This window comes from Zingiber officinale, chromosome 11B (genome assembly GCF_018446385.1).
Source record: "Zingiber officinale cultivar Zhangliang chromosome 11B, Zo_v1.1, whole genome shotgun sequence".
NCBI lineage: Eukaryota > Viridiplantae > Streptophyta > Magnoliopsida > Zingiberales > Zingiberaceae > Zingiber > Zingiber officinale.
Genome location: NC_056007.1, coordinates 73115171 through 73129276, shown reverse-complemented (window position 1 = coordinate 73129276; position 14106 = coordinate 73115171). Strand labels below are relative to the sequence as shown.

Below are 14106 nucleotides of genomic sequence, written 5' to 3'. Positions count from 1 at the left end.
TATTTAATTTTATTATAATAATTATTAAATTACATTTTATGTGCAATTAAATCAAATTATAAATATTATTAAATTATACATTGAATGTTATTAAATTACGTATAAATGTCATTAATTCTTCATAAAGAAACTTTTTTATGTTATTCTTAAATTTTTGAGGTGGTGTTCTTCTTTCATGTCATTCACTATGGACTAATGTTGGATTCATAAGCTTGAAAAGCAATTAATCCTCTGTTTGTATGGAGTGAGAGAAGGTTCATTAATGGAAGGGGAAGTGAGGGAAAGTAAAATATTTAACTTCTCATTGTTTGGGAGGGAGGGAAGGTTCATTAACGTAAAATGTGTTATTTTATTTGGAAGGAAAGGAAGAGGAATGAAAGTTAAATAGATAAAGTTACAAAAATACCCTTACTTTTTAAATTAGAAAATTTTCATAATATTAATATTTATTTTATAAATATAAATTAGATATTTGTAATAAAAAAATTAATTTTTTATATTATCATTTAAATTAGATATTTTTTAATAAAAAAATAATTTTTTTATACTATTCATACAAAACAATGAATTTCTGATAATCAAGTAATTAAATGAGAAATAATGAAAATAGTGATTTTAGAAATCTTAAATAAAAATTTTTGAAAGATAATACTGATAACGAGAATTTCTATTCTTTAAAAATTTATTACATTTTGATGGAAAAATTAAAAAATAGTAGATATCCTCTTAAATTTTGACCACAAAAATGTTTTCTCCCTTCAATTCAGTTAGAAGACGTGTTGGATCCCCTCCTCTAACCCTCTGTTTGGATGGAGTGAGAGAAGGTTCATTAACGGAAGGGGAAGGGAGGGGAAGGGAGGGAAAGTGAGGGGAAATAAAGTATTTAACTTCTCCTTGTTTGGGAGGGATGGAAGGTTTATTAACTTAACATGTGTTACTTTGTTTGGGAGGAAAGGAAGGGGAATGAAGGTTAAATAGATAAAGTTACAAAAATATCCTTATTTTTTTTAATTAGAAAATTTTCATAATATTAATATTTATTTTATAAATATAAATTAGATATTTTTAATAATAAAATTAATTTTTTTATATTATCATTTCAATTAGTTATTTTTAATAAAAAATTAATTTTTTTATACTATTCATAACAAAATAATGAAAAATAATGAATTATCGATAATCAACTAATTAAATGAGAAATAATGAAAATAATAATTTTAGAAATCTTAAATAAAAAAATTTGAAAGATAACAAGAATTCTTATTCTTTAAAAATTTATTAAATTTTAATGGAAAAATTAAAAAATAGTAGATATCCTCTTAAATTTTGACGACAAAAATAGTTTCTTCCTTCAATTCAGTTAGAAGACGTGTCAGATTCCCTCCTCTAATAATCTGGTAGCAAGCGAGCTGTGAAGAAGACGAGGAAATTGAACTCCGGTGATATAACAAAATTAGAAATTAGAACATTTCTTAAACTATTAAGAACAGGAATAAAATTGGAATAAAAAATCTTTTGTTTTCCCTTTCCCTTCCTTACACCCCAATTCGAGGTGTAAGAAAATCTTTCTTTTCATAGATAACAAAGGTTAAAATTTACCCTTCCTTACATTTTCTTCCCTTTCCTCACTTCTTCCCAAACGAGGTTCAAAGTTTTCAAAACATACCATACATACCATAAATCTCTTCAACTATTCTATTTAAAAATCTTTAGATTAATGAAGAAATAATATCCCTGAAGCGTGATTACTACTACTTTGGCGAAACAAATTCTGTAACCAATTATATTTTTGCATTTCGTTTTTATAATATCCCAGAATCTCTCGCACGTGTGAGTCCCAAAGGCATTCGTTGCAGGCATGGTCCCAGTAATGTAACCGCCGACCGGTGGCCTGTTCTCACACTTGTCTACCGATATCTGGCACAACAACTAACCCGAACGTGACGACAATTAACAGGAAGTGGCGTCCAAAATCACGTGTCTTCCCTTTTCCCCGCGTGTCAACTCGAGAGCCAACCGTTACAAAGAGACATTCACACGAACGCGATGCGCCTACCGTTACAAAGAAATCAACTTACTCATTTCTTTTATTATTATTGGAGTAAAACGGAAAATAATTAAATGCATGCCAAAAAAGTCTATAATTGGAAAAACAAAGACATGCATGCATTTGTTCATCACAAATTTTCCTTTCCTACTTTTTGCGACAGGGTTTGAGGGGCTGCATATTTTAAAGAATTGCCTTCCTATTTTAAGTACCTTCTTTTTATAGCAGAAAAATAAATAAAAATGTTTTAAAATAGTTATCTGGTTTTATTTTTGTTTTAGTTGCTTGTTGTTTAAGATTTAATGATTACGGAAAAGAAATGACGTACTAAAATAAAATATTTGAAATCCGTTTTGATGTGCGCTATAAAATTATATAAAAAACAAACCGATCATTTAGGACGCTGAGCCCTCTTTCCTACCCCATTTGAGGAGAAGTTTCAAACCGGTTCTCCTTCTCTTCTCCTCGCAAGTCAAAGCCCCTCGCTCTGCTCCTCCTCCCGCCGCTGCCCTGCCGATGGCCCCCGACCTTCCTTGCGACGGCGAAGGCGCCTGCATGGTGTGTCGTGCGACGCCGACGGAGGCGGAGATCGTCGTATGCCGCACGTGCACGACGCCGTGGCACGGGCAGTGCCTCTCGGCTCCCCCAGCGACCCTGGCGGTCGTCGCGGAGTGGCAGTGCCCAGATTGCGACCCGACGGAGGACGGCGCAACTGGTGCTCCCTCGACTTCTGCCGTGGCGACTGCGGCGGGCGACAAGTCAGACCTGATCGCTGCAATCCGGGCGATCGAGGCGGATGCGTCCCTGACCGAACGGGAGAAAGCTAAACGGAGGCAGGTACTATTGAGCGGCGGAAAAGTTGTGGTTGAAGAGGATGGAGACGAAGAGGGCGGGAGTGGGAACAAAAAGGCGTCCGGCGGCAATGATTTTCTTGATTTGTTCGATGAAAAGTTCAGCTGTGCCTTCTGCATGCAGTTGCCGGACCGGCCTGTTACTGTAAGCCTTTCTTGGTGTCATTAAATGCTTTATTACTTTTTGTATATGTACTTCAATGTCTAACTGGGAATCCTGCTCGGAACTGGGATTTTATAGCTTCAACTTTAATTTTGATGTGCACTTGTGTGGTATTAGGATGCCGATTTAGAAGTTCCTTCTTTGATTGCCAAAACTGTTTTAACATTTCTGTGAATTTTCTTTTTATTTTTGTTTTCTTTTTTGAGTGGATTAGGAAGGTCAACATCCTAACGAGTCGATTTCGTTACTGGAATATCGATTATGAGCACGCATATCATAATAATAGAGATTGTATAAAGGGATCACCCACAGGAAAGGGGCTCAAGAAGTGTCAATGGAGTGTGAAGGACTCAACACCAAGGCATCTGGGGCCTCAGCAGGCTCGTTGGAGGGCTAGTGGAGTAGGAACTCAACGCCATATCTTATTCAGCTCCAGAAGGACAAGTCACCAGTGGACGTTGACAAATGCTTCACATAGAGGCAATAACATCTGACTCCAATGAAATCTTCTGATGTCATAACACAAAGAACACACATACCAAATGGGGCTTCAAAGTCCACATTTACATTACCAAGGTGAACACCCATTCAGTCCGTACCCAAGCTGTCCAAAGACTTCTATGTAGTGTCCATTATAAGAGACTTGAGCAGCCTGGAAATATGTATTGGCGCATATAAACAATTGAGGCCGTGTTGCAATTGTGTTGATGGGGGCAAAGGGTGGTAGGAAGAACCATCTACTGGAGTACTTTGTCACCACATCCTTCTTTTGGCCTTGACAATCTGATTCCCTTTTTAAATTATTTTAGTGCAATTTTAACTCGTTGCTCTTTCGACTATTTATTCTAGTGAATTCTAAATACAAAGTTAAGAAAGGGATAAATTTATCGAGATAGAAGAGTTTCTTGAACATGATGCTTCCAAATTTTCATTTCATTTTTCAACATTCCATTCAACTTATTCATAATTGATCCCTTCATTCTTTTCCATCTTGTTTAGAGTGTCATTCACTAATAAACTTAATTATGTTTAGAATTTTTCCTCTTATCTATCCAAATCCACATGTTCTTTATAATTTGAACTTGGTTAATAGCATGGATATAGATGGACATTTATTTTTGGTAGCCTTAAGGTTCTTCTTCCTTCTTTGGTGTTTCCACCTCTTTCGCCACTAGGGTTAGCACTTGGCACAACCACTAGCAATTGCATTGCACCACCAATACAACTTGTTGTGACCGGGGAACCAAACCTTAGATGATTAAACCTTGGGTTGATCATGAACTTTAAGAGAGATTTTAAAATGGTGAAGCTGGTGCTCTTCAAATGACTTGATATAATTTTCTTCATCAACTTTCCTTTTCAATAAAAGATAACTTGGGATTTTGAAATTTTATTTGAAAGGTTACAAAGTGGAGAGGATACATTAGAATTTTAAAATCTACTCTTGAGAAGAGAAGACAATATCAAGAGAGATTGAGTAATGTCACCAAGAGATGAGGAGAAGATGTGATTCTGATATTATTATTATTATTAGGATATTGGAAGAGACAAAGATGAATCAATCTTTTTGAAATTGCAATAGACATAGAGACTGATAAAAGTGTTACAGAAAAAAGTGCAATAATGGTTCCAACATTTTTCTGGTCACGTATTCCAAGTGAGAGAGATTTTAGGAGAAACATTGATACCGATAGGAAAGATGTTAGAAGAGACACAAAACACCTAATCTATATTAAGTCATGCACATAGGATGTATGAAAGATGATGAGATAGAATCAAATGGTATATACTTGAAACAAGGGGGAGAGAAAAACTTGAGATGCAAATTATGAAATATAAATACTAGATTTGTTTTTTTTTAAAATTTGATCCTATTACCCTTTTGAATCTTTGCCCATGTATATTACTATGCTTTCTCTTATTTTGATAACTTGTGGCTGCCATAAGTCTCAAAGATTTGCCATAGGCATGAACATAGGTAATAACTAGTTAAGAAATATTAAGAGATGCACTTGGATTTGTTGGAAGGGTGAAACTCTTGGCATGTGGAAGTGCAAGTTTGTTGTATAAACATATATATACCAAGTTAAAGGTCTCTCACTTTGTTGTTTTGAAGACTCCAATATTCTCTTTTCATGCTTCTAATTTGAACAATAAAATGGAATGTTTTTTCTTTTGCTAGTTGCTAGGAGAGGCTAACATACATATTTACAGTCCTTGCTGCTTTCAACATGTTTTGTTCTTTTTTTTCCTTTGTTTTTTTTGTTTGTGGATTAGAGGTGCATGGTTAACAAAACCAAACATCCACTCAAGTACCCACATGGCTAGTTCCAATACTAAATTGGACTAGCAACTCAATTTATTACTCACTACTATCTATGGCTATGTATATAAACATTATTTCCACCTTCAACAATAGATAATGGCAAAACCATTGTAGTTTCTTCTTTTGTAGCAATGAATATATGGTTCACCTATAACATCTCCAATTTGTATTCCTATGGATGCACTAGTATATCATGGCAAATTGGCTTTAAGACATGAATCATCTCAAAAGAATTTTTTTCCCTTATTACTTTGTGGCAAACTATGCAGTTAATGAGCTTACAGAAAGTTGAAAGCCAATGATTTGATTGAGTTCTAAGGCTCTTACCAAATGTAGAAATGGTGTGCAACAATGCGATCTTTCTTTGTCAGAATGGGTGGTTGGTCATTATCAATACAAGATGGCTTCAGAGGTTTCAAATTCTGAGAGGCACAATGCATATTACGATGTTGTGCATGTGCAATAGATGGTGATCTTAACCTTTATGAGCACTTCATCTTCATTGGAGATTCACAAGTTCAGAGGTATAAATGAATGGTCAAAGATGACACGGTGGTGAAGGGAACTGAAGAAAGAGGTTGCTTAGAAAAGTGTGGCAAAGAAGATTGGCATGTGCCTTTCTTGTAGGAGGAATAATGAGATTTACTCTCAAAGAAGATGAGGAATGGAAAGTATATTAGATCATTCTTAAAATCTTCCTTGAAATGTCAGCATTTATTAATATAAGCCAGTTTTGGCTTTTAATTAATCCCATGGAATTAGGTTGTTGGTTCATACTTCCTAGTTAATTTAATCAATGAGTTACGGAGGTAGTATGTCTTTCTATCGATTAGATGTTTCTTGCACCATCTTGTTTATTGTTCTTAATAGTAATACTAATCTGTTGCTTGAATTACTTGGCTATTTAAGTGAGTAATTGCCTATGTTACCACTTTTAGAGCATCTCATCTTCGAAGTCATTTTTTGTGCCTTTGAAACTTAATGAGGCAAGTATTTTATCATTATTTGTAGTATTTCAGAATTCATAAACTTCATTGGCAGTCTAAGATCCTAAAAGTCTATCAATATAATAACAACATCAACAACCGGAGTCACCCCCAACTACTTGAGATTAACTAATTGGTACCAATATGCTTGCTCTTAAATAAGTTAATATAATTCCCATGGTAGTCTATGATGCCACTTCTAGTATCAATCATCTGGTAGGAAATTATAAGGAACATAAAATGGAACTTTAAGTGACATATGCTTATTGGTTGGCAATAACATGATTAATCAAACTAAGCTATTGATAGTATTATTTTAAGGCAGTGCATGCAACCACGTCTGCAATTGCATATGTTGAAGATATGTATAATTCATTGGTTCACTGAATCATGGAACATGAAATCAGATAGAAGATTCAACATATGACACCATAGACATTGGTGGATTGTATGCTATTTTTATCTTTGTTTGAATCTCTAAGTTCAACCTAACTTATTGACTTTGAAGTAAATAATTTGTCAAAGCAATTAACTTCAAGCTTAATTTCTTTTATAAATCAATAGGAACAATTTTTGAAATGACGAGGGCCCAATGATTTAACACTTCTTCATATTTCTTCTCTTGTGGAGCAAGCAAGGAGTGCTAGGAGTTTGATGAGAATGTCATTTGTCAAATGATTTGTTTATCATCAAGTATTATGAGGTCGATCATTACTTGAATTATGTATATGAAAATAAATTGATCTTTTTTTTAAAAAAAAAATAATTGGATCACCAATGTCATATGAATTTGCATATGCACCACCATAAGCTATGCATGCTCTATATGGCGGCCAAATTGCATGTTGCTAGGTAGATAATCATATCTTAATTTTCATTCAAATGGCTTTAACTATTATTCACCAATATTCTTTTGATGTATATATCTTAATTTTTCCATTAATGTTTTTGAGATGATAAACTTTGAAAAGAGAGAATTTTCCTTTCTTGGTAGATGTGTATCGAAATTATCTGATTTTGATCACTATGGTTTAATTTTGCATAAGCAATATGCCTATATGACCTTGATTTAGCGCAATGTGACCACCTTCTCGTCCATTACATATTGGGACCTCGTGAAATACGTAATAATCTCTTCTGGCATATCCTTCCACTTTTAAATTTGTGCATATCCTTCCACTTTTAAATTTGTGCCCAAAACACGAAAGAATATGCACATCACACTAACTATTTTGATTAGTATGTTAAGACTATGGTGAATTTGAAAGTTTTCTCAGTTGCCCATCGACACACTTCTCTAATGGAAATGATTTTGCCATCTTTACAAGCCATATGCAACACCATCATATTGGTTGTGCTATTGGCATCTTTGCCAAATGAATGCAAGTTTTTTTTTTTAAGATTAACATATGATGGAGAAGGGGAGCTTTGGCGTAATGGTAAAGTTACTACCGTGTGACTCGGAGGTCACAAGTTCAAGTCTCAGAAATAGTCTCTTGCAAAGCAGGGTAAGACTACGTATAATAAACCTTTTCCTGACCCCATATTAGCAGGAGCTTCGTGCACCGGGCTGCCCTTTTATTAACATATGATGAAAGTCCTCAAGTTTCCATTTGTGATGAAGGGGGTTTTAAAACCCAAAATCTTGGCAACACATGCTTCCTTACTCGTTGAGCTAGCTAACACTCTTCCAAAAGAGCACTAGCTAACCTCATAATCGAGTTAGCATATAGTACAATTCGTCGTACGATGTGTACATTTCAAACATCATAGGCATAAACACCTCCTCATTTATCAACCCTGACTCACAGCCTTGCCTCATCAAAATGATCCAAACCTCTTTTATGCCATAAGTTAACAAATCCTAGTAACTAACTTATCACGGTTCTAGTTGGTTAGACAAGTTATGCTTGAATACTAATGATCATGAATTTAGTTCATTGCTCATTACTATTTGAATTAAAGAGGAGGTGACCAACGAGCAAAGTGTACTGGTTATCATTGTGATTTTTGAAACCAAGGTTTGCTAAAGAACTTGCTTGTTATCCTTCCCAATCGCTAGCAATGTTTCATCGGACCATCCTCTGCACTTACCAATTGAGATTAGCTTTGCATGACAATGTGAGAAATGGTGCATCCAATGTGGTCTTACATTTTCAACATGTTCCACTTCTCAATGTAGGTTCAAAGCTATATGTCTCATCCATATTAAGGACGTGGCACAAGATTTAATGACATGGTTTCAATTTTATATTCCCATCTCGTGCTTTGTTTAGATTATCAACAAATTATAACGTGTTCTTTAATTGTGAATACATGGACTTCACCTATGCAGTATTTTGACTTTTTGACACAGTATTTGGCATGTAATATCACCTGATGAAATTTTTGTTTCTTCATTTGATATGCAAATAACAATTTTTTTTTCTCTTAGAACCATTTTATCATGGAAACAAGGTTCAAAAAATGTAGGTTTAGGAAAAGGTTCTGATGGTTTTGCACCTGTGTCAACTTATGATAACATCATTACATGCTCCTATAAGTAAACCATGCAACCAAGCACTAATGGTGGAGAAAAGGGTGTGACAATTTTTGGTTCCGCACCTGTGTTGATTTATGCCCACACACATTTCATGTTGATAGAAGTAACTATGCAACCAAGCATTAATGGTGGAGAAAATGAAGTGTGTCATTATCATTACCTCAAGACGCATTCAAAGGTGTTGCATCTCATGGTTGCGCTGTGTCTTGGTGAAGCATAACTGAGCTTAGATTTAAAACCATGTGAATTGATAGATTTAGAAATAAGAGAATTCACAGTAGATGCCCACAATATTGCCATATTGTGGATTTCCTGAGATAATGTTATTTGAATTACTGGTGTTCTTATGACAATACAAATAAATTTAGACAAACAATCACTCATTTCCAGATTTGCTGTCATGGCCATTAGTTTTCTTGTTTAGTACAGTCTCGTATTACTTAATTGCTTTAATGGCTTTACCAAATCTGTCAATTTCTAATACACAACGAGCCTTTTCCTACAAGAAGAGCAGGGCGATCATGCAATATATTTTGATATTGTTTCATTCATTTAGTTTATTTTCAAGTAAAATATGGGTTTTTATATTCATTCATTTTGAATTGATAATGCATGCATTTTCAAATAAATTGTAAACTCACATGCATTATGTTCTTTCATGTTCTCTTGCTTGATAGACGCCATGCGGACACAATTTCTGCTTAAAATGTTTCCAGAAGTGGATTGCACAGGGTAAATATACATGTGCAAAGTGTCGATCTTCTATTCCTTCTAAGATGGTGGCTCAACCGCGAATCAACTCAGTTCTTGTTGTGGCTATCCGTATGGCAAAGACTGCCAAGTCAACCACATCAGGTGGCACAACAAATGTTTACCATTTCATTCAGAATGAAAACAGACCTGAGAAGGCATTTACTACTGAGAGGGCTAAGAAAGCTGGTAAAGCCAATGCATGTAGTGGTCAGATATTTGTTACTATCCATCCAGATCATTTTGGCCCAATACTTGCTGAGAATGACCCTAAGAGAAATCGAGGTGTTTTGGTTGGAGAGACATGGGAAGACCGTATGGAGTGTAGGCAATGGGGAGCCCACTTTCCCCATGTAGCAGGCATTGCTGGGCAGTCAGATTATGGTGCTCAATCTGTTGCACTCTCAGGAGGATATGAAGATGACGAAGATCATGGAGAGTGGTTCCTTTACACTGGCAGGTATTTTTTCCTGGAGAAGTTGATAGTAGAACATTTGACTTTTTTTTGCTGTTTCTATAAAATTCTTCCTTTTATTCTTTAACAGACAACAGCTCCATTTTTGCTTTGTCACTTGCTCATCTTTTTTCTATTTCTTCTCATCTTTATAACTATATGCATGCCTGACTTTGTGATTGCACCTTAAACTGGAAGTGGTGGCCGTGATTTAAGTGGAAACAAACGGACAAACAAGGAGCAGGCATTTGACCAGAAGTTTGAGAAACTTAATGCAGCACTAAGAGTTAGTTGCCTGAAAGGTTATCCTGTCAGAGTTGTAAGGTGGGCAGTCTTTTTTACCGTTTAACTAGAAATTCATGTATGTTCAACTAGTATGCTCACAAGAATTTGGTTTTTGTATGCGCTATTACTTAAAAAAAAAAATCTTTGCCTGCTTGTTTGCAACTTTTCATTTCCTTATAAAGCTGATCATCATCTTCTAATTGTTGTTTCTCAAAGATATTCTCTTCATTGGGCTAGTATTGAAATGGTATGTTTATGCTAAAAGTGTACAATAGCAAGAAACTAAAATCTTGAGGGAGACTCTGATTCTGCTTTCTGGTGATACTCTGTGATCTTCTTTTACACTGTTTAGTCAACTAGCCTGGTTGTATCTGTAAGCATATTTGCGTATCAGTCTAAGATCACTCTGAGATAACCCTATTAAATTATGGCGGTGTGCATATTGTGCTCCATATTCTGGTGTCTAATTCTGCATAGATACAGAAACAAGTGCAAAGATGGAATAGTGATCTTTCAAATATGTCAACATAGATACTTGACAATTGGTTAGAAAGAAACATTTGGTTATGGAAGTTGCTTATTGATCAATTAGATAATATAGCAATTGAAGTCTTGCTGACTTATCCACATCAGAATCAGTTATTATTCTTTTTTTTTTTTAATCTAGTTTACTCTAACATGATTTGGATATGTTGTAATCTCAATTTGCCTGGAATTTATTCTTCTCGTGGCCTAACAAAAATGTTTTCACTGAAAGGTCTCACAAAGAGAAGCGCTCTTCATATGCTCCTGAAACTGGTGTTCGATATGATGGAATATACAGGATTGAGAAATGTTGGAGAAAAGTTGGAGTGCAAGTACGTGATTTACCCAACTTACCTAAATCTTGTAGCTTTTCTGCATTAAATGGTTATCTCAATATTTTAGCAGATACTTGAAGAAAGTATATCTTTTGGTTGCTACTGTTTGTTCATATTTTTCCAGGGATTTAAGGTCTGTAGATATCTCTTTGTTCGTTGTGACAATGAGCCTGCACCATGGACCAGGTTTTGTGTTATAGATAACTTCTTTATCCACTTTTCATATTTTTATTTCATTATAAGGTAATCTGAGTTATCTGAAAACAAGTTCAAATTAATTTTAAATTCAGTGAAGAGCATGGTGATCGTCCTCGCAGCTTGCCGGAAGTTGAAGAACTGAATGGTGCAACTGATATTACTGTTAGGAAGGAAAGTCCTGCATGGGACTTCGATGTATGATACATCTTCCTTAGTTCAATATTAATATGACTTCTTGAAATAGAAGTAATAGTGCCCTTGTTTCCTGCTGTAGCATTTGTTGTTTGTCTTATTTCATCTTCCTAATCATGTTCATGCTGCTTTTTGGGAAATAAGATTATCTTTTTTTTGCAATGCCAAGCACTGATTTTACTTGAAATGATTTCTCCTTTAGTAGACGTACATTCACTTTGGGAAGACCTTTCAGCAAAATAATGCTTATGTATTTGTTGCACTAATAGGACGAACATGGTTGGAGATGGATAAAACCACCACCCATGAGCAGAAAGCTATTGACTAATGGCAAACCAGATGCTGTAAGAAAAACAATAAGGCGTGCCCCGGGCTCGTCTATAAGGGAGAGATTACTGAAAGGTCTACCTCGATAACTAGCCCATGTTTTTTATTTGGCAAAGTTCATGCTCTTATGTTCTTTACACCCTATCTTGTCAAAGATGATATTGAAAGTTAATAGGATTCTCTATCATTTTTTGTGCTATTCCTTTTTGCCATATGTTTGGTTTACATGAATGACATTCCATCCCCAGTGAGTAATTCTGATGGAATGTATTTTCCTGTTTGGCTCAAAGAATAAACTCAGAATATCATTTTCAAATCTTCTTTTCACTAGTTAGCTTAATTTTTCCTCTCATCAACCCAAATAGCAACTGTTTGTACTTATCATGTTGGTTCTTCTACAAAATGTGAAAAGGAATCTTCCTAGTCACATGGATGGATATTTTAATATCGTGGATCTTCTTCCTATCTATTACTTATGTTATTCTATAACTATGAACTGAGAGCAAATAATGACCATCCAATACTAATTCTTTTTTTGTTTCAATTCTATTTCATTTCTCAAGAATAAGTATTATATTCCTTATCTATTAGTCTGCAAAGCAAACATGGTTAAATTTTTTGTTATTGCACTAAGTATCTCACTATTTGTCTACAGAATTCAGTTGTCTTCTATGCCGGAAAGTGATGACTGAGCCGCTTACTACTCCCTGTGGTCATAACTTTTGCAAGTGTTGTTTGTTTGGACAATTCGCCGATAAATCTTTTGTGCGGCAAAGGATTTGTGCAGGTGGTCGGTCCCTCCGAGCTCAGAAGATTGTTAAAAAATGCCCTTCTTGCTCAGCAGATATATCTGACTTCCTGCAGATGCCCCAGGTAATTAGTATATAATCTGTCTCCCTCCACTGATAAAAACAATCATGTAATGTGTTACATTGTTGCTGAGGATATGCTTCTTGCAGGTCAACAGGGAATTGATGGAGTTGATAGTGTCACTCCAACAAAAGATAGAAGAAGAGAATGCAGGGGAACAAAATGCAGAAGATAGTTCGAATGGGAAATCCAGTGAAGAAGAATCTGTTGAAATGGATGGAAGAGTTGCTCCTGAACTTGAAAACCATGATAGGGAAGGAGATATCATCAGGGGCCCAATGTTGAGTGTAGAAGAGCTCAACAACACGGAGAATGGCAAGCATGATTCCCTTGTGAAATCTGATGGTGATGTTCTTAATTCAGATCTAATTGGTGAGAATGGTACACTAAATACCTCAAGTTCGACAGACTCTGAGCCTTCATGCAAGCGACACAGAACCGAAAAAATTACATGACTGTTCTGGAAAATAAGAAGAAGTAGAAGCTCTAAGAAACTTTACTTTCTGGTTACATTCTCTCTTATTTTGTTTCCAAGGAACTTAGTAAAGGAAATTGCTAATGCCATCTCCATTTTCAACCGATTAATGTCTTTGTGATTCACCCTTTTTTTTTTTGCTGGTTATTGGTATAGACGAAGTTTTTTGAGGAATATAATTTGAAGTTTTGTTTTGATTGAGTAGATTTTGGTGATAATTGATGCTTATAAAATTTATAAGGCCATGTAATGGATCTTGATAACCATTTCAGTAGTGATCAACTGTTACACAAGTTGCTGATCAACTGTTACACAAGTTGCTGAGAATCAACTCTACTTGAGATTGGTATCTGTGCTTGGAGGTCTTTTTTCCTCATTTCGAGGAAGGACAGAGTGAGCATATGTTCCCCATAATTTATAAAGCTTCAAGTCTCAAGAAAAACAACTTTCAGTTTCTACATTTTCATTTCAGGAATAATACATTTTTTCTTAGAAAAAATATTTAAACTTATTGTCACATATCAATGTGTCGGTCTCTACATATTTCTATCAACGTTAGAACATTTCACAGTCTAGCAAATGCAATGGGGTGTATTAAAAGTTGTGATAATTATTCTAATTTATTGTACTTAAATATTGTCCATTTAGATTTTGAATGATGAATTACAACAAGAAAATTATTCTATAATAAAAATCTTTAAAGACAGGTCTGATATGGTCCTTCCCCATGAATTCAAACTATGGCTTTTAATTGTCGAACCGTACTAGCACTGAGGCACT

General features: G+C 35.0%; 1 protein-coding gene across 1 annotated transcript; it reads left to right on the top strand.

Annotated features, from left to right (window-relative positions):
- The first annotated feature begins 2458 nt into the window (after positions 1-2458).
- LOC122034723 (E3 ubiquitin-protein ligase ORTHRUS 2-like) lies at positions 2459-13521 on the top strand. Its single transcript, XM_042594060.1, has 9 exons — positions 2459-3043; positions 9593-10125; positions 10318-10443; positions 11162-11261; positions 11389-11450; positions 11555-11657; positions 11924-12056; positions 12637-12854; positions 12941-13521. The coding sequence occupies exons 1-9, from the start codon at positions 2564-2566 to the stop codon at positions 13304-13306; spliced, it is 2121 nt and encodes a 706-aa protein (XP_042449994.1). The 5' UTR covers positions 2459-2563; the 3' UTR covers positions 13307-13521.
- Positions 13522-14106: the final 585 nt, after the last annotated feature.

Coding starts and splice junctions, on each gene's coding strand:
- LOC122034723 (XM_042594060.1), top strand. CDS start 2,564: ATGGCCCCCGACCTTCCTTGCGACGGCGAAGGCGCCTGCATGGTGTGT. Junction 10,126..10,317: donor TGGTTCCTTTACACTGGCAG/GTATTTTTTCCT, acceptor TTAAACTGGAAG/TGGTGGCCGTGATTTAAGTG. Junction 12,855..12,940: donor ACTTCCTGCAGATGCCCCAG/GTAATTAGTATA, acceptor TGCTTCTTGCAG/GTCAACAGGGAATTGATGGA.